General features: G+C 41.0%; 2 protein-coding genes across 4 annotated transcripts in view; one reads left to right on the top strand and one right to left on the bottom strand.

The window, feature by feature from the left end:
* Positions 1-208: 208 nt before the first annotated feature.
* On the top strand, positions 209-19,712 carry otoa (otoancorin). The gene is made up of 22 exons (XM_054780935.1): positions 209-215; positions 592-653; positions 2,174-2,283; positions 2,362-2,501; positions 5,773-5,881; positions 5,963-6,184; positions 8,439-8,609; positions 8,677-8,817; positions 8,895-8,944; positions 9,092-9,209; positions 9,591-9,709; positions 9,798-9,939; positions 11,984-12,180; positions 12,258-12,348; positions 13,747-13,864; positions 13,942-14,144; positions 14,274-14,423; positions 15,917-16,059; positions 16,120-16,256; positions 16,337-16,434; positions 18,194-18,347; positions 19,529-19,712. Exons 2-22 carry the CDS (start codon positions 602-604, stop codon positions 19,609-19,611), a joined length of 2,748 nt encoding a protein of 915 aa, XP_054636910.1. The 5' UTR covers positions 209-215; positions 592-601; the 3' UTR covers positions 19,612-19,712.
* Positions 11,187-23,649, bottom strand: part of znf687a (zinc finger protein 687a) — a 43,520-nt gene continuing 31,057 nt past the window's right edge. Inside the window, exons 12-14 of one of the 3 annotated variants that reach the window (XR_008571948.1) lie at positions 22,706-22,778; positions 19,491-19,636; positions 11,192-12,204 (exon numbers count right to left, since the gene is read on the bottom strand). The gene's annotated coding sequence lies outside the window, so the exon portion shown is untranslated. Of the gene's footprint in view, positions 22,791-23,649 lie in introns of all 3 variants that reach the window. The other 2 variants (XR_008571947.1, XM_054780932.1) reach the window with 2 other exon arrangements.

Genomic DNA, 23,649 nt, shown 5'->3' with positions numbered 1-23,649 from the left:
ATTTATGAATCCCTTCTATGAAAACTGAATGAATTTCCCAGTTCAAACTTAAATATAAAACTCCCTCTCCACACACACCCCCCCACACACACACACACGCACACACACACACACACACACCTGCTCTCACGTGATATACCCTCCCACTTGACATCACACAAAAGGCAGGCAGCAAAGTGCCCTCCACACTCTATTGGAAGAGAAGACACACGTCTGTAAGTGCATGACTTCTTTTTATATGTACGTTTGTCACCTGGTGTTGATTTTAGAGATGAAAATACTTTTCCTTGAACAATGTGCATTAGTTCATGATGTCAGAGATGCCATAGGTCCTAAATGGGGATAAAATTATTGAGTCATCGATCAAAGATGCTGGATTGACCTTAATAAAGACAAGCTAACCGCTGTACATGCTCTACACAATGAAGGCTGTTTTCACTGCAAAGTGCTGCACGCTCCCATAGGAAGAGGTGGTAACTATGGGGTGTTCTCAGAGGAGGCCTCTGTAGAAGAGAAGGGAATTAATGAATGTTCTATAAATGTATGCAAATCATTTGCAGATATTTTTCATATTTTTATCATCACCAACAGGCGTTTCGTCATGGCTGCAAAGGGAGGTTTTTCTCTCTTTATTGTTTCCTGTGCAGCCTTGGGTAAGCACCATTAGCACACATTAATTAAAAAAAAAGAAAAGAAAAGAAATATACACTGTATATATGTGTGTAATAACAGCTCCAAATGAGCTGAACATTTTAATCAAGCTAAAAGATAAAACTCATGTCTGACAATGTAGTTGCCTGTGTCTTTAAAAGTAGCAGATCATTTTAACCGCCTTATTATGAGCAACAAGGAGTAGCGTTCAAAGACACCACATAATGTAAGATGAACGCTCATGTGCTGAGTGTACTGTACAAGTATTTTCTGGGATTTCATACAACATAATTAAATGTAGCAAATTGTATTTCCGCAGTAAGAGTTACGTTAGTGAGTGATAAGAATATCCTCCTACTGTCTTTCTGTTTATTTAGACCGCACATACACGCATAATTAAAACGTCTTTGTGATGTTCGGAGTGTCCCTGAGTGCATCTCGCGGTCTCCAGTGACAACAAGGAAGTGTCATCCAATGATAAAGGGACTAGAGACCAGTTTGTGATTTGGAGATACATTTATGGTGTTGGAATTGTACTGCTGTTAATGTGTTTATGTCAGAATGAAGTTAAAAAAGAGCGTCAGATTGTGCGTGACTGTTTGGAGGCGTTATCTGTACTTTTGTCTAAAGTCAAAACAGAGAGTTGTGGCTTGACATGATTTGCATGTGTTAATTACCCTAAAAACCTTTAACATAATTCATGAAATAAGTTAGTTACCGCCGTTAACGGGCTATTTTTGACAGCCCTGATATCAAGTACAGTACATTTAACTATCAACAATGTATTTATTGTACTATTATCAGTCTGATATTATGCTTACATTATTTAGCTACATTTTACATGGCTGTGTTTATTTGTTTGTTTAACCCTTCTACTCTTGGACTACTGGCCTGTGCTATTCTGACAAAACACACTGTAACTTTAGGGTCTGGGTGTCAAACTCAAGGCCCAGGGGCCAGATTTGTCCTGCCATATAGTTTTATGTGGCCTGTGGAAGCCTGGAATTATTTATAAATGTATTTTTATTATATATATTAAAATGATTTTATACTCGTATATTTAATCTGCTTGGAACATTGACTTCTTATTTCAATGTCAGTTTGTCGGTTAAGAATAGGCGGGTTAAGCCGAATTAGCACAAAATTTGGTACACACCTTTAGGGGACTGACAGGCACGTGTGTACGATCTGAGCAGCATTGGTTGAAAAACATTAACAAACTTTTTGTCCATAAGTCATCGAGCATTTGGCTAATGATTATAATACGTTGAGGATACGTTTATTCCATGTATGCTAGCATGTCTTCCAAAACATTTTGAGCACACCATTTAAGGGTTGCCCAAAATGCGGCCTGTAAACGCAGTTCAACACCACTGCAGCCAGAATAATAAACATGTTGTTCAATAAATAGTACAGTACAATACAGTACTAGTACAGTACAGTACTACTGTATTGGACCTCATAATATTGTGCAGGTGTACCTAATGTTAGAGTGATTGATACATCTTAATTTGTCTAACAGTGTTGATAAAGTGCTGCAAGGCTCAGCTGGAATGGATGAACAGGGACGGGATGCAGCCTTACCAAGAAAAAGCAGCACTGGAGTCTTTTGATTCGTACCCACCAGAAACAGTGCGTGCACTACAATAGCACATCAGTGCAGCCGTGTCTTTATTTCCACTGAATGTTTTTCTGGCATTCTTCACTTAGATGTGTGACATTTTCCGCTCTGGAAACTTCACATCCGAGGTGAACAAGGGCGACATGAAGCCCAGCCTGGCCAGGAAGTTGCTGCAAAGAATGAAAAAGTGCTACGCAGGAGAGCGTGAGTTTATAGAAGATGTGAACCAGTGAGTATTCATGCATACAGGACATTTTATTAATGGAGCGGATGAGGGCGGATAAAGATTAAGCTTTTGTTTTGCGGCTTTACACCCAAAAGTAGCCAAGTGTAAACGCCACGCAACGTCACCGTATGATTGCGTTGCCAACAAACATTCAGATAATGGAACACGGGCTCAAACATTAAGTTCTAGTAGGATTTATCCTACAAGATTGATTATACACTGGAATCCTGTTTGGATTTTAAATTTGACACTTTTTAATCTGTTCCAGGGTGAAATTATGGCCATTATAAAACCTTTTTAACCTTTTAACTGTACAGGCAGATACTGTACAGGCTGTGATTAAATAAAATGTCAAACAAATGGAAAAATGATGTAAACAATCCACTCTATTATCACACTTATTATGATCATGATGATTAATACATCCACGTGTGTGTGGGGGTTTTCTCTGGGTACTCTGGTCTCCTCCCACATTCCAAAAACATGCATGTTAGGTTAATTGGTGACTCTAAATTGTCCATAGGTATGAATGTGAGTGTGAATGGTTGTTTGTCTATATGTGCCCTGCGATTGGCTGGCCACCAGTCCAGGGTGTACCCCGCCTCTCGCCCTTAGTCAGCTGGGATAGGCTCCAGCATACCCCCACGATCATAGTGAGGACAAGCGGATGGATGGATTATTAAGATAAACGTTATGATCTTAACAACTATTATTATTATGAACCCTTGTTTTTATTTATTATGTATTTGTTTATATTAAAACAATAAAACAGGCTTAAATGTAACGCGAAAGTCTAATTTTAACATTTGTAGATATTATACAAATGTTTTAAAAAAGCAATGAAAAGCAAAACCAACCAAAGTTAAATTATTACATGTTTGCTGCTCTCCTTTTTTGTTTTGTGTGATTACCTGAAAATGTGGTCAATTTCCAAACTACAAATAATATAATTACATCTAAAAATATGCTATACATACATTCCTTGATAAAAAAATATATATATATACAGAAGAAAAGGAAAACTGCACTTTTTGGGAATTTTGCCCATCATCCACAATCCTTATATGAAACATGAACACATATTTCTTGCCCTTTTCTGTGCTTTCTAACGAGAGAAAACAAGTTAGCATGTGCCAGCTAGCATTGCACGTCATTGGAGGTCCCTATTTCGACTATGAAGCCCTCGAAATAAACCTCTAACAAGGTTTCATTGTTTTATTACATGATGTGATGATGCATTAACAAGTACATTGGTGAAAACATGTAATACTTACAGTATTTTGCCGTATTTTGGTGATTTAAAGCATTACTGAAACTTCTTTCCTTGACGCATGGATTTGACATAGCTCATAGGAGCTAACGCTACTTCCGTCAACAACAGCGGCAGCGACGACACTTATAATGTCCGCTCTCATTGGGATGGCAGCACAAGACTTGTGCTCCAGTCGTCAGGTAAAAGATGCCGAAAGCAAACAAGCATCTTTTGAGTCTCCGTAGCGAAATTGAGAGCCAGTAGTATCCACTCTTCCGTCTGTCCCGTTGCAGTGGTTTAAGGCATTGTGAGTAAATCGTGTTACTCCGCCATATAAATATAGTTTTTTGTGCTAGCTGCTACAATAACAATATTGCTGTAGCATGGTTAATATACAGGTCAGTTATGGAAATTGAACACTGTTTGAACACTACTTTTTTTATCGTCAGAATAGGTACCTCCCACGACGTGCATTGTTAGCTGGCTCATACTAACTCCTTTTCTCTCGTTAGAACGCACAGGAAAGGGAAAGAAATATGTTTTCATTATTTCACATAAGGATGGTGAATGATGGGCAAAATTCCAAAAAAAGTGTAGTTTTCCTTTAAAGAGGTTTTACGTAGCTAGTCCACCAGAGAGAGCTCCAGAGGGAGCCAATCATGCCTCCATTGGAGCTCCCTCTGGTGGACACAGGCAGCTAAATGAATCATTGCAGCGCCCCGGCAGCCATGGCCAATGAACTAACTGCCCCGCTGGGAAGCAAAGCTTGATGGGAACATGTTAAAATAGTTGTGTTTTATTCTAAAGTCGTATTGGTACTTGTCTTGTCTTATACCTTTTGAGTGTTAAATTGCTGTGTGATGATTTTAGCCTTCTTTGTTAGACTGTTGCATTGAGTAATGACCTCCTGCGATTTCCAGTGGGTTGACAAGCTTGTTGTGAGTTCCCTTATAGCTTGTGATTGGCTACTACCAAAGAAAGAGCTACCGTTTCCTCACTGACTCGCGAGCAGCACAGTATTTAAACAATTAGTAGTAGTTCTGAAGTAAAGGCCATAAATTAGCCGCACCGCTGTTTAAGCCGCAAGGTTCAAAGTTAAAAAAAAAAAAAAGTAGCGGCTTGTACACTGGAAATTACGGTATTTCATATATAATAAGTATGTGATTAATATTTAATATATAAATATATCTAAAAAAGCCATGAGGGATGGGTAAACGTAACACTACTATGTGCAAGAGGATGCTGAATGTTATATTCAGGGGTGTCGCGATCCAATATTGATATCGGATATTGGGCCAATATCAGCAAAAAAACAAGTATCGCATTATATCAATATTAGCACTCCGATAAAACCAGTGGATTCCAGACTCCGCCCCAGCACGTCAATCCGGCAGCGGCCTGAGAGAGCCCATGTGATCATGTGAACAACAGTGCGTGCTAATGTGGTAAGCATGGAGCCGCCAGGCATAGGAGTGATGTCGGCCGTGTGTGTATTTCACTCAAGTCGGAAAAAGACGTTGCGGCTCAGTGCAAAACTTGTCATGCACAAGTTTCCCTGTGGTGGCGTCGAACCGGGGAAGTTGAACGCGCCCAACCTCATCACACATTTGAAGCAGCGTCACATGGGAAACTCCCACGGGACAACAAGAAGTCATTAGCTGTAACAGACAAGATGTAGAGTAGAGTCGTGTTTAAACGTTTAACTGAGCACCTCGAACGTCGCTATGTTGCTGCATCATTGATAAAAATATACACCACACGTCCACGATTTTGCCTGATTGTTCTCTGTTTGAGTAACACCACTTGATCAAGCCTTTTCTAACACTCCACACTACAAAATAGGTCATAAAAGTATGACTGATTCGTGCTGATATCGGCTTGATATCAGTATCAGCTGATATTCGAGCCTGCAATATCGGTATCGGTATCAATATTGGTAGTGAAAAAGCTGTAACAAGACACGCCTAATTGTATTGAAGCTTTCCCCATTTTATGCTATTTGTTGTCCCGGTACCTCCACAGGCTCGGCCCATTGGCTTGTTACTATGACGACGCTCCCGCCTCGACTCCTGAACTCAGTCAGCAAATTCTGGCTCTGTTGGCTGAGTGCTACAACCCATTGGCCACAGTGGTATCACACAAATCTGCATTTGTTGACTTTATTTATTTGTCATTTTGAAGTTCAATCCCAATCATCTCACTTTGACTCCAGCAAAAGACGCTCCTTCTCAAGAAGGTGTTTTCAAACTCCAACTGGACCACGTCTGATGTGCTGCGCTTGCTTGGTGTCAGCGTGAGCTTGTTGTCTCCCATACAACTGGATAACATCTCTAGCGCTGATCTCAAAGAGGTACTCAAAAACCTGCCGCCTGACGTCCAGTCGACGTCCACGCAGCAACGCACTCTAGTCAACAAAGTACTGGGCGACGAGAAGGTGAGGCCTTCTATAAACTCTTCTCTATTAACAGAATTTTAGGACCTCTTTTACCCTTCCTGGGAAATTGAGAAGGAAAATTACAGCCACCAATATTTTGGTAGGCGTGTCAATTGTAATAAAACGCCCAAGAAAGCAGAAGAAGAGCCCAAAAACAATCATGTCATAAGAACCCAGAAAACTGAATGGAAGTCGGCCATTTTGACATAAAATGGGAGAATTTGAAACATTTTGTTGGGTTGTACTCAAGCAATGATCCGTGTGCTATGAAATGTAAAGTGAGTATAGGAGATACGTTGGCTATGCTCAATAATGAAGCGTTTAAATATTGCAATAAATGGTAAATTTATAGTGCTTTTCCACCTCCGAGGCACTGCTAGCACATTTACCTACTGATGACGCAGCATCAGAAGCAATTGGGGGCTCAGTATCTTGCCCAAGGACACTTCGACACAATCACAGGAGGACCGAGGATCCAACCCGCAACCTTCAAGTTCGGAGACGACCACTCGACCACCTGAGCCATGCCGCCCCGACAAATACGAGTGCAAAATGTTTGATGATTAGCCATAATAAGTACAGGGCTGTCAGTTCATACTGAGTGGTTCAGTGACACCTCCTACTGGCAGAACTGTATCATAACTCCACTATGATTACTCATATTTTCCTCAAACTTGGTACAGTGCAACTTCTAAAAGCCATGTGTCAAACACAAGGCCCGCAGCCAGGTCATTGTATGTGGCCCACAGTACTATCTGGAAAACAGCATAAAGCAGTGTTGTACCGCGGACCCCATCAACAAACATGTATTTACAACAATTTACACATTCTGTCAGATTTGCCAGTTTTCCTGTAACAATGTTGGCAATAAGTGGCCACAGTACTATATATAGCACTAATTGCACAACTATTTACTAAAGGTGCCAGATTTAGACTCAAAGTAACAATCGTTTAATTGTACACGACTAAAAACAACACCACTTTAAAACTGACCGTACAAAATAACACCTTAAAGAGGCATAAGACAGTCAAAAATTATCATATTAACTCCAACAAAGCATGCTGGGAAATGCGTAGTCCTCGATGAACAATCACTTTATTGACACAAACAACCATGCCAAACAGCCATAGTCGTATATCCATATATCTCCCCCTCTCTTGTCCCGGCTCATCCAGTCAGCAGTCAGGACACTTTTACGGTCCTGGAAAGTACACATTTCAAGCAGGAATGAACGGATATTTTCAAAAATGCGTACGTAATTCAACCATTTTTTTTCCTGAAAAATTATGCCTCTAAAACAGGGGTCTCAAACACAATTTACCAGGGGGCTGCTGGAGGTAGAGTCTGAGTGAGGGTGGGCCGCATCAAGTATTGGGAGTAGTGCTGGGTATCTCGGGATACCTCACGATACGACACGCGATACATGGCTCACAACAATAATATCTTGATACCGTAATAGGGGGAATCAAATAAATAAATAAATAATTTCACAGCTTATGTTTTGCTGCATTCAGCTGGGATAGGCTCCAGTTTACCCGTGACCCTAATGAAGACAAGCCGTATAGAAAATGGCTGGAATTTTTTTACCACATTTTTTAAGCAACTCACTCACTCTTACTTCAGTGCAGGCTTACTGTATGTGTGCATCCTACGAGTAACATTGGCTTGTCGCACGCCGTACTACAGTCATCTTTGAAGACAAGTCGCGGGCCGCAAAATGTGACTCGGCGGGCCGCAAATGGCCCACGGGCCACGAGTTTGAGACCCCTGCTCTAAAAGAGGACGTCACGGCAAATATTAGCTCAGCAAGCATCAGAATGTTCATTCCGGGCATGCATTTTGCTCACTCATGGATGATATCATGCAAGACCTCAGTTTACCTTACGAGAGCTCAGTTTATCAGTGGATTAACTGCACATTTTTGCTTTTTGGGGGGTTTTTTTTGGTATTTTTTGCAACACATGGTCCGAAAGAGGGGCCGCCATCAAGGCAGACTTACGCAAGACTTCATCTTAAATAAGGAAATCTCATTCCAGCAAGCATCAAGGGATAAACTGCACATTTTGCTTTTTCTTTGGCTTCTTATGCTGTTTTTTGGAACACTTACTCTAAAGGATTAAACCACAGGCAGGCTTGATGTCATGCAAGACCTCAGCGTAGCTCACAAGAGCTCAGTAAGCGAGCATCAAGGGATTAACTGTGCTTTTTCTTTGGCTTTTCCACCACACTGCACCACCTGCTGTGTGTGTAAAGTGTCAGGAGGTTTCCAGCCAGCAGCTGCTCCAGCTGGCTCCAGTCATGAAAGGAGTGCCACACTGTGCTTTGCAGCGTGTGAAAGCTTGGGAGACGCCGAAAGACGTGGAGGCCCTGAGGAACATCTCCAGGAGGATGAGCAGGGGTCAGCGAAAGGCCGTGCTGCAAGGGGTGGGTATCAAACCACTTCAGTCAAGTCTGCGTTGTGTCTAACGTGTTGGGCGTACATGCACCATAGCTGCTGGAGAAGAGGAGCGCTTCGGAGCTGGTGCGCCAGCTGCCGGGGTCTCTACTGAGCAGCATGTCTCTGAAGAACCTGGATGAAGCAGACATCACCTCCTTCGAACAAGTGAGGGGGGAAAACCTGAGTCGCTCACAGGTCGCTGCACACATCCTTGCCAAGTATCTCCACTTCACGCACTTTACTCAAAATGCTAACATGTATCTTTTCCTTAGGCCGCTTTTCTGGTGAAAAAGCTTTTCAAGGGAAGTTATTTGAACTTTTGGTAAGCTATACGAAGATCACAAGCCAATGTGGTGTGTATTATCAATATGCAAAATCCCTCAAGCAAAAAGCTTAAATACGATGAAAGTCTGGAGTGGTTGTGTGTGTTGTAAATGTGTGTGTGTGTGTGTGTGCGTGATCGCTGCAGGAGGACGTCCCTCCTTCAGGGTGTTACCTGCCAAATGATTGACAAAGTTGCTGACACAGACCTGCAAGACATGGCTCAGGCCACAGAGAAGACACCATGGTGGCTCTCCAAAGCGCAGGTATCAGCTATGACCAGTGCATCGTAGAGGTGGGCTGCACTGCAAATCTTGGTACCGATCTGATACCAAGTCAGCGCATTACCCGTACTGACGCTGATTGTGATACTTTTCCCTTGCAGTTTTTCAAGGTCATTGAATGATTTTGTCATTTGATATTTGTGAACGTATAATTAATATATTACATAATTGCCATAATTTGCAGTGTACTGTATAAGGTGCTACTTTTTCTTACACTTTCAAGGCTACGGCTTTGCTTATTGCTAAGTTCCCATCTCCTTTACTTCAGAACTACTACTAATCATTTAAATACTGTGCAGCTCGTGAGTCAGTGAGAGACTGACTGACGATAACCAGAACTTATACGACAGTATACACTTTCAGGTTGGATGTGCAGCCTGGAAATACTTTGGAACTTTGCAGAAAGTGCAGCCAGATTACTTCACAATCATCACAGAGGAGCAGCTGAATGATATCCCAACAAGTCTAATGATCCACCTGCCGTAAGAACACGAAGCGCACTGTTATTATGTGGCTTTAAGAGCAGACCTTATTGATATATACCGTTTAGCTTTTCTCTGTGTCTTTCAGGCCTCGGGAATTGAACAATCTGCCTGACTCTGTTTGCGAAGCCTTCCTCAACAAAACGCAAACAGCCAACCTCACCTCACTGCCTCGTCGATCTCCGTCTCGACCCGCTCTGGTCCAGAAAGCACTGCATTGCCTGACCAAGGTGCGCACACACACACGCACAGGCTTGCAAAGTTCAACATTGGGAATGAGGGGTGTCACAAGACGAGGCGACACACGAGATCGGGCCTACGAGAACGAGACAAGATGAGATTGTAACATTACAGTGCAATGAAAACAAATATTAAAAATATATGACACATATTGCAATCTACTAATATCATTTCTACTACAGTATGTTACACCCTTCTGCACTTTGTGTGTATGCTATCGGCCCCGCCTCCACCCACCGAGACAAAAAGACTTTATGACTGACAAAAGGGCTCACTCCGTTCATGCCCTTGTTCTATGGAACAAACGCACCAAGGTGCTGCACAGAGTGAAGCCTCTTCCTGCCTGTTTGGAGGCGGGAGACGAGGAAAACAAGACGTGCACATGGCAATATATGGAGGCCGGCAAAATTATTGAGTTCATTTTCATTTATTATGTGATTAATGAATTCATTTATTATTGTTCCAGGTGTAGTGCCCACGAGCAAGAAATCTTGTCACGTGCAATACTTAAAACAAAATACACACAACTTTATAAGTAAAAAATACAATAAATAATAGATATAACATATACTTGAATCATTTTAAATGATTCGATTTAGCCGCAACCCTAGTGAGGACAAGCAGTACATAAAATGGGTGGATGACTAGATTTACTTGAAATGTTCGTTGTTTTTAAATAAGATGGTCTGCTTATATACTGCACATATAATTACTACATTACAGGCAAATAATTATATAAATATATCTAAAAATATATAGAAATTAGTATACAGTAAATACTTTAATAATTTAATTCATTGTTTTCAAAGACACAAACAATTGGCAATAGTTTGCATGCATACATGCTTATATACAGTACCATATAAATAAAATGCCTGCATTACATTCAAATAATTATATAAACACATAATGGATATGATGTAGAAATTAACAGAATTTTAAAAATAATTAAAACTTTAATGATATTTTCAAAGAAAAAATGTAATATTTTGAAGAATAGTTTGCATGCATGTCTGCTTATATACAGTATTTATCATATCTACATTACATACAAATAATTACAAAAATGTATGATGGATATACTGTAGAAATGAGTATTTATTTAATAATTTGATGAATTTTTCCTGAAGTTTTTTCAAAGACCAAACATTTTTTAAAAGAATAGTTTGCATGCATGCCTGCTTATGCAGTATACTATATGTATAATGTCCAAATATCATACCAATAATTACATAAACAAATATAAAAATGTATTGTAGATATACTGTAGAAATCATCATTTAATAATTTTCGACATTTTTATTTGGGTTTTTTACAAAGACCTGACATTTTTTCAAAGAATTGTTTGCATGCATGTCTGCTCATTAAAGCAATACTGAAATGTTTCAATATAAAAATGATAGTGGACATAATGTACAATGTAGTTTACACTGGAATGCTCGTTTAATTACATTTTCCTTATGCTTTCAAAAACAAAAAAAATGAATTTAAAAAATTGTTTGCATGCATGTCCGCTTATATAGACAATGTTAAAATGTTTTTTAATACGTAATTACATTTTCTTTGTGGTTTCAAGGGCAAAAAGTATATACAATAATAAAATAAAATTAATAGTTATAGACAGTATTTATATTTTTCTGAGTCATTACGCATATAAAATGTCCATAGTTTTCAAAGCCCCCCCACCAAAATCATTATAACAAATACATTGCATGCAAAATATGTATGTTTAATAACTGTTGTAACTTTTAATATCTTCATAATGAATCAAATACATATATTTGAGATATAGCAGAAACAATGTTCATGTTTATTCTTGTTTTTACAGTATATGATACTGAAAATTTGTAGCTAATTCATCCTCATCAATTCCCATGTAAAATTCTCCAATCATGAATATATTTCAAATAAAAATCCCTTAGCTCAACTTCTCATGGAAAGCACACGTTCATCATATGAGTTTACTGACTGATTCAATAGAACACGGGGATGCATGCTAGTGGGATAACAGGGCCATTTGTTCACTGTTTTCAGGAGAAGAACGCGTCATCACTGCTGACCGTGGAGGATGTGTCCCGGCTCGGACCACTCGTATGTGAGCTTGAAGCCTCCACATTGAGCCTCATAGAGGCCGACAGCCTCAACGCCACCCTGCAGGCCATGGCCTCCTGCCAGCACATTCCTCTGTGGCGCAGGGAAGCACTGATGGAGCTCGTCAGAGACAACTTTGGGTACTTCCTGCTCCGAGTGGGTACCTGAGATATTACAGAGACAGGATGTCAGTAGTTTTTTTTTCTACCTCCTGCAGGGACCCATCTGATTGGTCACAGGAAACTATGGAGTCTTTTGGTCCACTCTTGGATTTGGACGAGACAGCTCTATATGCGCTGCCCTATAAGGTGTGTAGCTTCCAGTTTCCCACCAGGTGGTCCTGTTATGCTGCCTTTCTTATAGTTTATACAGAGCATTGACTCATTCGCTAAATTAGCCTGTACGAACAAATACAACCCATATTTCTATTCGCAGGCGAGTAAATGTGACTGGCATGTATCAGATTGTAATTGGGCTATTTTGTGCAGGGGTGTCCAAAGTGCGACCCAGGGGCCATTTGTGGACCACAGCACATTGTAAAAATAGAATTACACAGGAAAACTGAAAAAGAACAACAGAAAAAATGGGGGGAAAGAGCAAAAAAAGGCATAATATAACAGGAAAGAGTAGAAATATTGATACTACTATTAATAATAATATGCTTTGTCATCGAAAACACAAATCTGAAATGCTGGCTGTTTGTTTTTCTTTAAATATACTGTTTATATAATTAATAATAACATTTAAACAAACACTACCTTTGACTTTTCTGTATTTGGCCCTCAGCGGAAAATTTTGGACACCCCTGCTATACAATAGAACAGTTATTATTGTCTGCCTAGCAACTGATGTCACCAGAAAAAAAATAAATAAATCAGACAAATTCTGTGAATTTGTTGTCAAAACTGAGAAGAAAACCCATAATATATTGTGATTTTAAAAAATCCCAAGTAAATTATTACCATTGGAAGAGAAACATTAGCAATTTTATGACAAAAGAATGCATGTAATTCTAAATTGATTAAAAATATATCTACAAAAATAAAATGGAAGCTAATTATGCACTTACACCAAACATTAGGGCATAATTTGTTGCTGTCAAATGAAATGCAGTGTGGCAATGTTTTTTTTAATCCATCCATCCATTTTCAATGCCGATTAATCCTCACTAGGGTTGCAGGAGTATGCTGGAGCCTATACCAGCTGACTTTAGGCGAGATGTGGGGTACATCCTGGACTGGTCGCCAGCCAATCACAGGGCACATACAATTTAGAATCGCCAAGTAATCTAACATGCATGTTTTTGGACATGTGGGAAACCGGAGTACCCGGAGAAAACCACGCACGCACGCACGCACGGGGAGAACATGCAAACTCCACACAGAGATGCCCAACAGAGATTCGAACCCAGATCTTCCAGATCTCCTGACTATGTGGCCAACATGTTAACCACTTGGCCACCGTGCAGCCTTTTTTTTATCCAAGCAAAAAAAAAAAAAAAACTTTGCTTTTTGTACAACAAGAAAAACTGTCAAAATTTGGAGATCAATGCACAGCGACAATGTTTGGCAGCATAACCATGGAGTGTGCTTAATCCAGTGCTTGTCTTTTAGTACAATCTGTCATCAAGAAAATGTATGCTGGATGGTGAATGAATGTTTTGTCATTGTTCACCAATCGCCGCTTGGCTTTGTGGGCTCTGCTAGCCTTGGATGATCGAGGTCTTCTATTTCCTGAGGACGAGGCACCAGACAGAAGCGCTGAGGAGGAAATTGTTCAACCTCATCACATACAAAAGGGAGGAGGAACGTAGAAAGAGAACAGGTCGGGAGTTAATAGTATGCGTGTGACTGTTTTTAACATGGGATGACATGAGATGTCGTCCTTTCTCCCTCCTCTAGTCAGCCGTATGACTCGCAGTTTGAATCGTAACAAACCAACGGTGGATGCAATAAACGCGCTGGCAATGGACAATGTCTTCTGGTCAGCTGATCAGCTGGATATGATGTCATCAGACACTTTCCTTGTTACCATGGAAACACTTGGCAGCGTCCCTGACTATGACTCCGAGCAGCTGACTGTGCTCAGTAAAAAGGCAACTGAGGTACATTCTGGATTTTAAAAACTAAGAAATATTTTGGAGGAATCTCATTCATTTCCCAATAAGTTGTCTCCATGAGAAAATGCTTGGTGCTTTTGAGCAGAGTAGTAATCTTTTGTTGTCCCTGTCCAGGCCCTGGGTCCTGTGTCTCAGATGAATGAGAGCGTCGTGGCACAGATGGGATGTATCGCTCAGGGATTCTCTAATTCCGACCTGGAGAAGATGGCCTTCTCCTTGGACATGCTGGAGGAAGTAGGGCGCTGTGGCTGGAAGATGTCGCAGGTGAAGCAACACGGTGTAAACAACATGATGCCTTCTTTGAGGTTTATTTTTACCCCCAAATAATGGAAATGTAAAGATGATGTCAGATTGTGAGTAGCGTCACGAGTCAGCTTCTTTTACACAAACGTGATCATCAGTCAAAGATTCTCTACATGACAAGATTTCTCTACTGTTTAAGGATGTAAAAAACACAAAAAAAAAACACTGGCCAAAGATCCTCTATATGACAAGAGTATGCTGATTTTAAAGACCTACTGTTAAAATGCTAGTCAAAGATCCTCGATGTAACGGGAGCACGCCCGATTTGAATGACATACTGCAGTAAAACTGCTCAAAGAGCTTCTATATGACAAGAGCGCTCTGCTGTTTTTAAAGATGTACTGCACACACACAAAAAAAATCACTGGTCAAAGATCCTCAATGTGACAGGATTGCTCTGCTTTTTTAAAAGGAGCTACAGCAAAAACAGCAAGTCAAAGGTTCTCTTTATTTTAGGAGGGCTCTGCTGTTATTAAGAACCTACTGGAAAAAAAAACACCAGTCAGAGATTCTCTATTTGACAGGAGGGCTCTGCTGTTTTTAAGGACTTACTGCAAAAGAAACACCAGTCAAAGATCCTCTATATGATCGGAAGGCTTTGCTGTTTTTAAGAACCTAATGCAAAAATGCTAATGAAACATATAATTATCCCTTGTTTATAGCAGTTAATTGGTTCCAGTCCCGGCCGAGATAAATTCATTTCCGCGATTTTATAAATAAATTGAATATTTTCCAATTTAGAGCATAGAAAACTCACATTCTAGATAAAGTTTTTAACATGATTAGAGCCCTGTAGACATGAAATAACACCCATATAGTCACCTTTACACTCCTATTATTCATTGTGTACAACACATTGCACAACTCTTATGCAACAGGGACTCGAGACGGCTGCTAGCTAGCAAGTTGGCGAGCTAACCGGTTATTTCTAAACTTAAGAAGCCAAAAATCGACCACTTCCACAAGGAATGGGAGGAGTACTTCTTTTTTTCAGGCTATCATGTGGAACATGCCATGACATGACTTCATGCAGTGGTAAGGTAATGTCATGTAAGGTAATGCCTCAATGTTTTGTGTCATTACTGCTGCCTAGTGACCAGAACACTACATATCACTTGTACATCAATATGTTTTGACTAATAATAGACCACGGTCTACCACGAAACGGTGATCATTTAATTAATTTCTCAAAGGACCTCATCTTTAAGGACCTCATCAAAAAAAAAAAAAACAGTCGAAGATCCTCTAAATGACAGGAGTGCTCTGATGTTTTAAGAACCAACGGCAAAGATTGTAAGAATGCTCTGCTGGTTTTAGGGAATCTGCTACAAAGAGTTTTAAATTGAACTTGGAGTTTGATGTAATTTATGGGCTTGATTTGACCCTGCATGTCCAGCACATGTACATGTCCAGCATTCCTCATCATGATATCCACTAATCTGGGGTGCCAACAGCTGAATCCAGTGTGGAGAAGTGTGGCTAAACGCAACAACCTGGCGGCTCGGCGGCTGGACGCTTCAGACATGGTGGCTCTGAACCGATTCATGTGCGGCCTGACCTCTGACGAGATCGCCCAACTGGACCTCAGTGCTTTCAGGTTTGAGGTTGATTGATGATGGTGGTGCATGTTGAACTGGTTAAAACGTGTGCTTCACAGGGACGCCGTGGGCTCCATCAACGACATCCGCTGCTCACTCAAAGTAGCCCAGCGGTTTAAAAAGCTGCTGGTGTCTGCGTTTGGACACCCCAGCAGCTGGACTGAGGCGTCAGTCTCCGAAGTGGGGAACATGATTGGTAGGATGGCTCCCCCGTCTTGTGTGATGTTGTTGTACATTTGGATGGTCTTTTTTGGAACTGCTTTGATTGTCCTTCAGCTGGCTTGCATGCACACGAGTTGCAATCTATGAGTGCACCTGTGTTGATGTTTCTTAGCGAGAGCTGCATTCCGCTCCTTCATCCAAGTAACATAGCTGTGAGTCACCTTCTCTTCCAGTGGTGTGAAAAAGTATTAACCCCCATCCTGATTTCTTATGTTTGTCACACTTAAATGTTCCAGATCCTTAATTCATTCAGATTATTATTATTATTAAGGCAGGAAAAAATTCCAAACCTACATGGCCCTGTGTGAAAAAGTGACTGCACCCTAAACCTAATAACTGGTGTTGTGGAAACAAATATTTACGAAAAGAGAATGCCTGAAATAAAGACAGGGCGTTTGCGAAGTTTATTTCTTTTGGAAAAGACGGTCAGACAATACAGAAACATACAACGTGTATGGCAGTCTGCAGATGTTAGCTTACATTCCATTGCTCTGACACTGTTTGTCGCACCCATGCTGGATAACCTCCTTACTGAGAGGTCAATTATGTTTGAAGGGACTTCCTGATGCCCCCTTGTCCTGGGAGGGTGGAGCGTTTATCAAAGAGTCACTTCCTCTGACACTGTTCGTTACCCTCAGGCTACAGATAACCTCCTGCTGGGCCCACTATGCTTGAAGGGACTGCGGGATGTACTCGGATACTACGCTCACTTAAACACTTCAAATGACTATAAAAAGTAATACCTAAAACTAATACAATAATGTGACCTAAGTTATACATGCAAACTATAAATATTACCATCACACTGGTTGGGCCACCCTTAGCAGCAACAACTGCAATCAAGCGTTTGTGATAACTTGCAATGAGTCTCTTACAGCGCTGTGGAGGAATTTTGGCCCACTCATCTTTGCAGAATTGTTGTCATTCAGCCACATTGGAGTGTTTTCCAGCATGAAGCACCTTTTTAAGGTCATGCCACAGCATCTCAATAGGATTCAGGTCAGGACTTTGACTAGGCCACTCCAAAGTCTTCATTTTGTTTTTCTTCAGCCATTCAGAGGTGGACTTGCTGGTGTGTTTTGGATCATTGTCCTGCTGCAGAACCCAAGTTGGTTTCAGCTTGAGGTCACCAACAAATGGCCGGACATTCTCCTTCAGGATTTTTTTGGTACACAGCAGAATTCATGGTTCCATTGATCACAGCAAGTCTTCCAGGTCCTGAAGCAGCAAAACAGCCCCAGACCATCACACTACCACCACCATATTTTACTGCTGGTATGATGTTCTTTTTATGAAATGCGGCGTTACTTTTACTCCAGATGTAATGGGAAACACACCTTCCAAAAAGTTTGACTTTTGTCTCAACAGATCACACAGTATTTTCCCAAAGGTCTTTTCTGGCAAAATTGTGACGAGCCTTAATGTTCTTTTTGTTCAGCGGTGGTTTTGGTCTTGGAACTCTGCCATGCGGGGCGTTTTTGTCCAGTGTCTTTCTTATGGTGGAGTCATAAACACTGACCTCAACTCAAGCAAGTGAGGCCTGCATTTCTTTGGATGTTGTTGTGGGGTCTTTTGTGACCTCTTGGATGAGTCGTCGCTGTGCTCTTGGGGTCATTTTGGTGGGCCGGCCACTCCTGGGAAGGTTCACCACTGTTCCATGTTTTTGTCATTTGTGGATAATGGCTATAATAATGTTTCATTTTAAAAACTGCAATTTGTGTTCAGTTGTGTTGTCATTGACAAATATTTAAATTTGTTTGATGATCTGAAACATTTAAGTGTGACAAACATCCAAAAAAAAAAAAAAAGAAATCAGGAAGGGGGCAAACACTTTTTCAAACCACTGATCTGATCCTCCACCTTTCAGCCTGAGGACAAATCCTGACTAGTTTCTACTTCCCACCCAATTAGGCACTCTCTACCGACCAGCTGGAAGCTCTTGGCCCTGACAATGCTGCCATGGTAACCAGTGGACAGCGAGCTGCTCTTACAGATGTGCAACTGGAAGCCCTGGAGAGGGCAGAAATTGGGGAAGTTCAAAATCCTGCAAGTCAGGTGCAATCAGGTGTGAAGAACAACTTGCTGGTAATGTGACATTTCCAGGATTACTGTATTGACCCGAAAATAGGACTTCTTTTTTAAAGACATGTTTTTGGAAAAAATACTTTTTAAGACAAAATCTCAGTCCCCTACCCCGCCAAAAAAAAGACAGTTTCCAAGGGACAAGAATATCAGAAAATGTAGCTAAAACAATATCAGCAAACGTTGCTGTCCTCCCCCACACAAGCCCTGCACCTTGGAAGTTGGGACAGTTGGACATCACAAACTCTACACAAAACTTCTGGGTCGCTACAATATGATATTTGCATGTGGAGAGGAGTTTTATTCCAGCCTCATACAACAATCATCAACAATGATATAATGTAGCGATCCGGAAGTTATGTGAGACGTTAACATTCCTGTGTTGTCCGACTGTGTGTGAAGCCATGAATGCATCAGGCTTAGTGAGCGCTTGTGTGCGTGTACGGCGACGCATGTGTGGAGGCAGCTACATTTGCTGTTATTCTTCCACCGGCATTTGCTGATGTTGTTTTGGCATGGTTGCAGCTGACAGTAACCTGTTTTGTTCAGTAAATTGATTGCTGATCACCCATCGCCTCGTCATTCTAAACAATAATAATAATTTTAAAGCAAACAAAAATCTGGTCTCGGAATAGCATTGGTATCGGCAGCCCAATTCATGTATCGAGAGCAGATGGGAAGTGAAAAAATGTGGCTCTGTGCATCCCTATTTTGTTTATTAGTGGTTAAGTCAACCACTAATTTACTTGTTAATAATCAAATGACATGTTAATAAAAGGTAAACACTGAGCGTGCCTGATGCTTACAAACAGTAATACTCATGAATTCAGAACTCATTACGTCTCAGCCATCAACATGAAGACAGTCTCTAATACTTTTTATATATTAGTATTAACAGTGGTTAGCTTCTTTTTACACTTGTATGACAGCCAACAATGCCAAAATGTTGCTTCATAAAAAGGTTTTATGACGTTGCCAGCAGATGATTTCAATTTTCACTCTAAATGTTCTTCCATTAGGCTCCCATCTGCTTCGCATCATGAATGACTAGCAGGGAGGCTTCCTAAATGAAGCAAGTGCTACATTACTAAACTAAATCCATACATGAAAAGGTGAGCTGGCCTACCTTTGTGGTTGTCATTCTGGTGTCTCTCTGATGTCCAGGAGCTCCTTCAGTGAGCACAGAGGGGATGTCGGTCCTTGTCAAGCCCCTTCTGGCTCTCCTCGTGGGCTTCCTGCTGCTGTGATGTCCTGCAGGGATCACTGGGAGAACTAGCAGCCTTGGTTACATGTGTTAAAGAACTCAAACTGACATAATCATAGAAAAGCACATTAGAACAAGGGATGGGCGTCTGACTAACGTGAAATTAAGTGACATTGATTTATAATGGGATGGATAAAAACTCTCTATGAATGTTCTGAACTCCTGTTTCGATAACAGTGTTGCTTTGAACAGAATAATGGTGCCCGGAGTTGTGTCATAGCACAGTCAGCAGCAAACTAGTTGAGACTGAACAGCGCCTCTGCTGGTTGCAGCCAAGTAGTGCACTTCATTTTGACTCAATTGCTTCAACAATCAAAACATGATCAGTTAGCCGAATGTTACGCCCATCCCTCATGAGAACAGTGAATCTTACTTGCTGTTAATAAAGATGACAAATGAATTGCATGACAATGTGCCACAGTTTATTTTTTTTGCTTGAACACAATCAACAGTGCACAATGCTAAATTGTTGACTGATCTCCTGAGACAATAATCACAAGCACACAAATCACTCAATAATAATACACGCATTAAAAGAAATAGTTCTCTAAAAGTCTTGCTCAGACATATTCCGGCAAGTTCAGCCAATGTTCAGGCAAATAGACAAAAATAACCTTTTGCTGTCAGCCACCGAGTGATAAGTCTTACTTAGTAAAAAAAAAAAAAAAAAAGTACACATCTAGAAATTCAAGGGAAGATAAAAGAACACGCACACTAAAATACAGAATATGCAGACAAACTCCATAGCAAATGTTTTAAATAGCATTTTTCCTCTCGTAAGTCAGCATACACAGTGGAACCCGTTTAAATGAAAACTGCACTTTTTTTCCCCAAATTTTGACCATCATCCACAATCCTGAAGTGAAACATGACCACACGTCTTTCCTTTTTCTGTGCGTTCTAAAGACAAAAGCAGCTAGCATGAGGCAGCTAACAACGCACGTAATGGGACTCAACAACGTATTTTGACTATAAAGCCCTCTAAAAATCCTCCAACAAAGTTTTATATACATGCTGTGACCATGCAACAGGCACATTCATGAGAACATGTACAGTTGTCCCTCCTTTATCGCAGTTTACTGGTTCTAGACCTGAAGTAAATTTCCACAAGTAGTTAACAGTCAATAGTAATAACTGGAATATTTTCGTAGTTAGATAGTATAAAACCTTTTTATTATTTTCTAAATATGTTTTTTTTCCATTATTTGAGCCATGTAGACATGAAATAACACCATTATAGTCACCGTTACACTCCGTTTCCAACACATTGCTACTGTGCAGGACACTGGATCACTGCAGGGACACGAGAGGCGACCACCACAGCATAGCATGGCAGCGAGGTAACTAGTTAGCATCAAACGAAGTGGGGAAAAAAGTAAGAAGCCAAAAATGTACCACTTCCACACTGAATGGGAGGACAACTTCTTTTCACTCCATCATGTCGAACATGCCATGGTTTACTTCATGCAGTGTGACGATAATGTCATGTCTCATCAATGTTTTGTGTCATTACTGACACGTAGCGGCCAGAACACTACATACAACTTGCATTTCAACATTTTTTTGACCAATAATGGGCCACAGTCAACCACGAAACAGCGATAATTTATTAATGAATTTTTCGATAGAGTGAGGGCGTGATATTCGAACCACTATGTCGGGAGGGACGACTGTAATACCGTATTTTGGTCATTTTAAGCTTTAGCGGACAACTAGCGCTACTTCCGTCAACAACAGCAGCATAGAAAGCACGTGTCTGCGTTTGCTACTACTAATTATGGCAGACTTCGTGAGAGCCACCGCTGCCCCGACTACTTCTTTTGGACAAATGAGGATCCAGAACCTTATGTTTTTGAGCCTGGATATACGGAGGATGAGAGAGAGTCAGGCCCGGCATGACTTGGTGGTGTATGGTGGAGCTTGCCAAGCCATTCTGACAAAAATCATCTGTTCCTGCTGCACTGAGTGGCACACAGTGTTATCATCGATGGAAAGGCTTTACATGTATGGAGAGGAGGACACTGCTCCAAGAGACTGCATCACAACCAATTAAGAATTGTTTAACAAACCCTGCCGTGGTAAAAACCTTTTCACATCAACTGGAAATGACGCCCAAGGCCGGCTGGACCAGGCGGACAACTGTCCATTGAGTAAGTCACCATGATATTGATTGTGATACATGGAGTACATAGTACATGATATCACAACACAGTACATCTCGTCATGTATAAACAAAACATGGAATGTGGGCTAACCCTTTTTTATTCACCCACTCCTTTTTTATGGAGTGGGTCCTTTACCTTTCGGTAGTGGCGTGAGGCGTTGTGAGCAAGGCGCTGTGTCACTGTGCCATAAAAGTCGTTTTTTGCTGTTAGCTCCTACAATAACAATGTAGCTGTAGTTTGGTTAATATGCAGGTCACACTATGTAAATGGAACACCGTTGGCACTTTTTTTATAGGAGGAATAGGTGCGTCCCATTACGTGCATTGTAAGCTGCATGGTGCTAGCTGTTTTTTTGTCTTTCGAATGCACAGAAAAGGAAAAGACGTGTGTTCATGTCTCATATAAGGATTGTGGCTGTTGGGCCAAATTCCAAAAAAGTGCACTTTTCCTTTAAGTTGACTGAAGCTGACATAATGCCTTTACTTGCACATTTGTGACTTTGTGACATTCAGAAAAATGGGCAATAACAGGCTGTTGCATCCCCCACCCTTCCTTGTTTTTATTGATTTTAACATAACTACAAATCTAACAATACTACAACACGTCGACACAAACTGACCCATTTTACATAGAAATGAGCCCTCTGGCTCTCACATTTTATATCGACAAAAGCAAAAAACCATGTATGTTGACGTCAACTTAAGCGGGCACTTTTTAGTAATAAGAGGAACACGGCGGACCAGGACGGGTTTTTCAAATGTTTTCTTTTTTAAAAGTTCATGTTTCAGTTGAGGTGGGCTAAGTTGAACGAATCCTTTTCCTGAAATAACTCTTGTGGAAGCTCCAGAGTGGAATGCTTCTAAAGTTGAGCAACTGAAATGGGAACTGGACTTTCACTTGTATAGTGCTTACCTTCTAGGTACCTTCAAAATGATGACACAGCTGATGACCCAGCAACCTGGAGGATGGGAGACCACTCTACTGCCTGAGCCATGCAAGAGAAATTTAGAGTAACTAAGTGACAAAATGTGATGACGTCATATAAATTTAATCATTAAAAATAATCGTCAGAAACTAACTGTCAAAATATGATTGATGACTTGACACATCAGATGACATCATTTTTTAAAACTGTGAGTAGAGAGGTCTTAGAGGGCTGCGGAAGGGGAGGGGGGGTGTGGGCGAGATTCTTGGGGGCTGATGTGTGTGTGTGTGTGTGTGTGTGTGTGTGTGTGTGTGTGTGTGACTCTTGAGTGTGTGGGTGTGTGCGGTATATATTATGAATAAGGTGGGCCTCGACTTCCCACGGTAGAAGACAATGTGCTTGTGGTTTTAAAAAACATATCTGATGGGGGTGTTTTTTAGGAAACTATAATCAATAGCGGGGGCCTCATGGTTCACATGAGATCGTTTTAATACCATTTTTATAGTAGATGGGGATTTCCTGGGCGTGATCTGTGGGGGTCTCTGAAGCAAAAAGAAAGAATGGTGGGGTGCTGTCTCGGGTGTGTGAAATATATAATATCAATAAGGTGGGCCTCGACTTCCCACGGGAGAAGACAATGTGCTTGTGGTTTTAAAAAACATATCTGATGGGGGGTGTTTTTTAGCTAACTATAATCATTAGCGGGGGCCTCATGGTTCACATGAGATCGTTTTAATACTCGCGCCATTTTTGTGGGAGACACCTCTCACTGGCTGTGGAGGGAAGGGGAGGGGGTATGTGGGGGCATTCTGGGTTTAGTGTATGGAGTCTCTCAAGCAGAAAGAATGGTGGGGGTCTCATGTTTCCTGGGGAACAGGATCTGCTTGGGGCGATGAAGAAACATATCTGATGGGGGGGTGTTTTTTAGCTA

This window comes from Dunckerocampus dactyliophorus, chromosome 7, assembly GCF_027744805.1.
Source record: "Dunckerocampus dactyliophorus isolate RoL2022-P2 chromosome 7, RoL_Ddac_1.1, whole genome shotgun sequence".
NCBI lineage: Eukaryota > Metazoa > Chordata > Actinopteri > Syngnathiformes > Syngnathidae > Dunckerocampus > Dunckerocampus dactyliophorus.
Note: the sequence above shows the minus strand (reverse complement) of the source record. Positions and strands in the feature narration are given on the sequence as shown.

What these genes read in the sequence shown, in the direction of transcription:
- otoa (XM_054780935.1), top strand. Translation starts at nt 602, where the DNA reads ATGGCTGCAAAGGGAGGTTTTTCTCTCTTTATTGTTTCCTGTGCAGCC. An exon ending in AAGTACTGGGCGACGAGAAG is followed by an intron (nt 6,185 to 8,438) that starts GTGAGGCCTTCT and finishes GTGTGTGTAAAG; the next exon opens with TGTCAGGAGGTTTCCAGCCA. An exon ending in AGTCTAATGATCCACCTGCC is followed by an intron (nt 9,710 to 9,797) that starts GTAAGAACACGA and finishes TGTGTCTTTCAG; the next exon opens with GCCTCGGGAATTGAACAATC.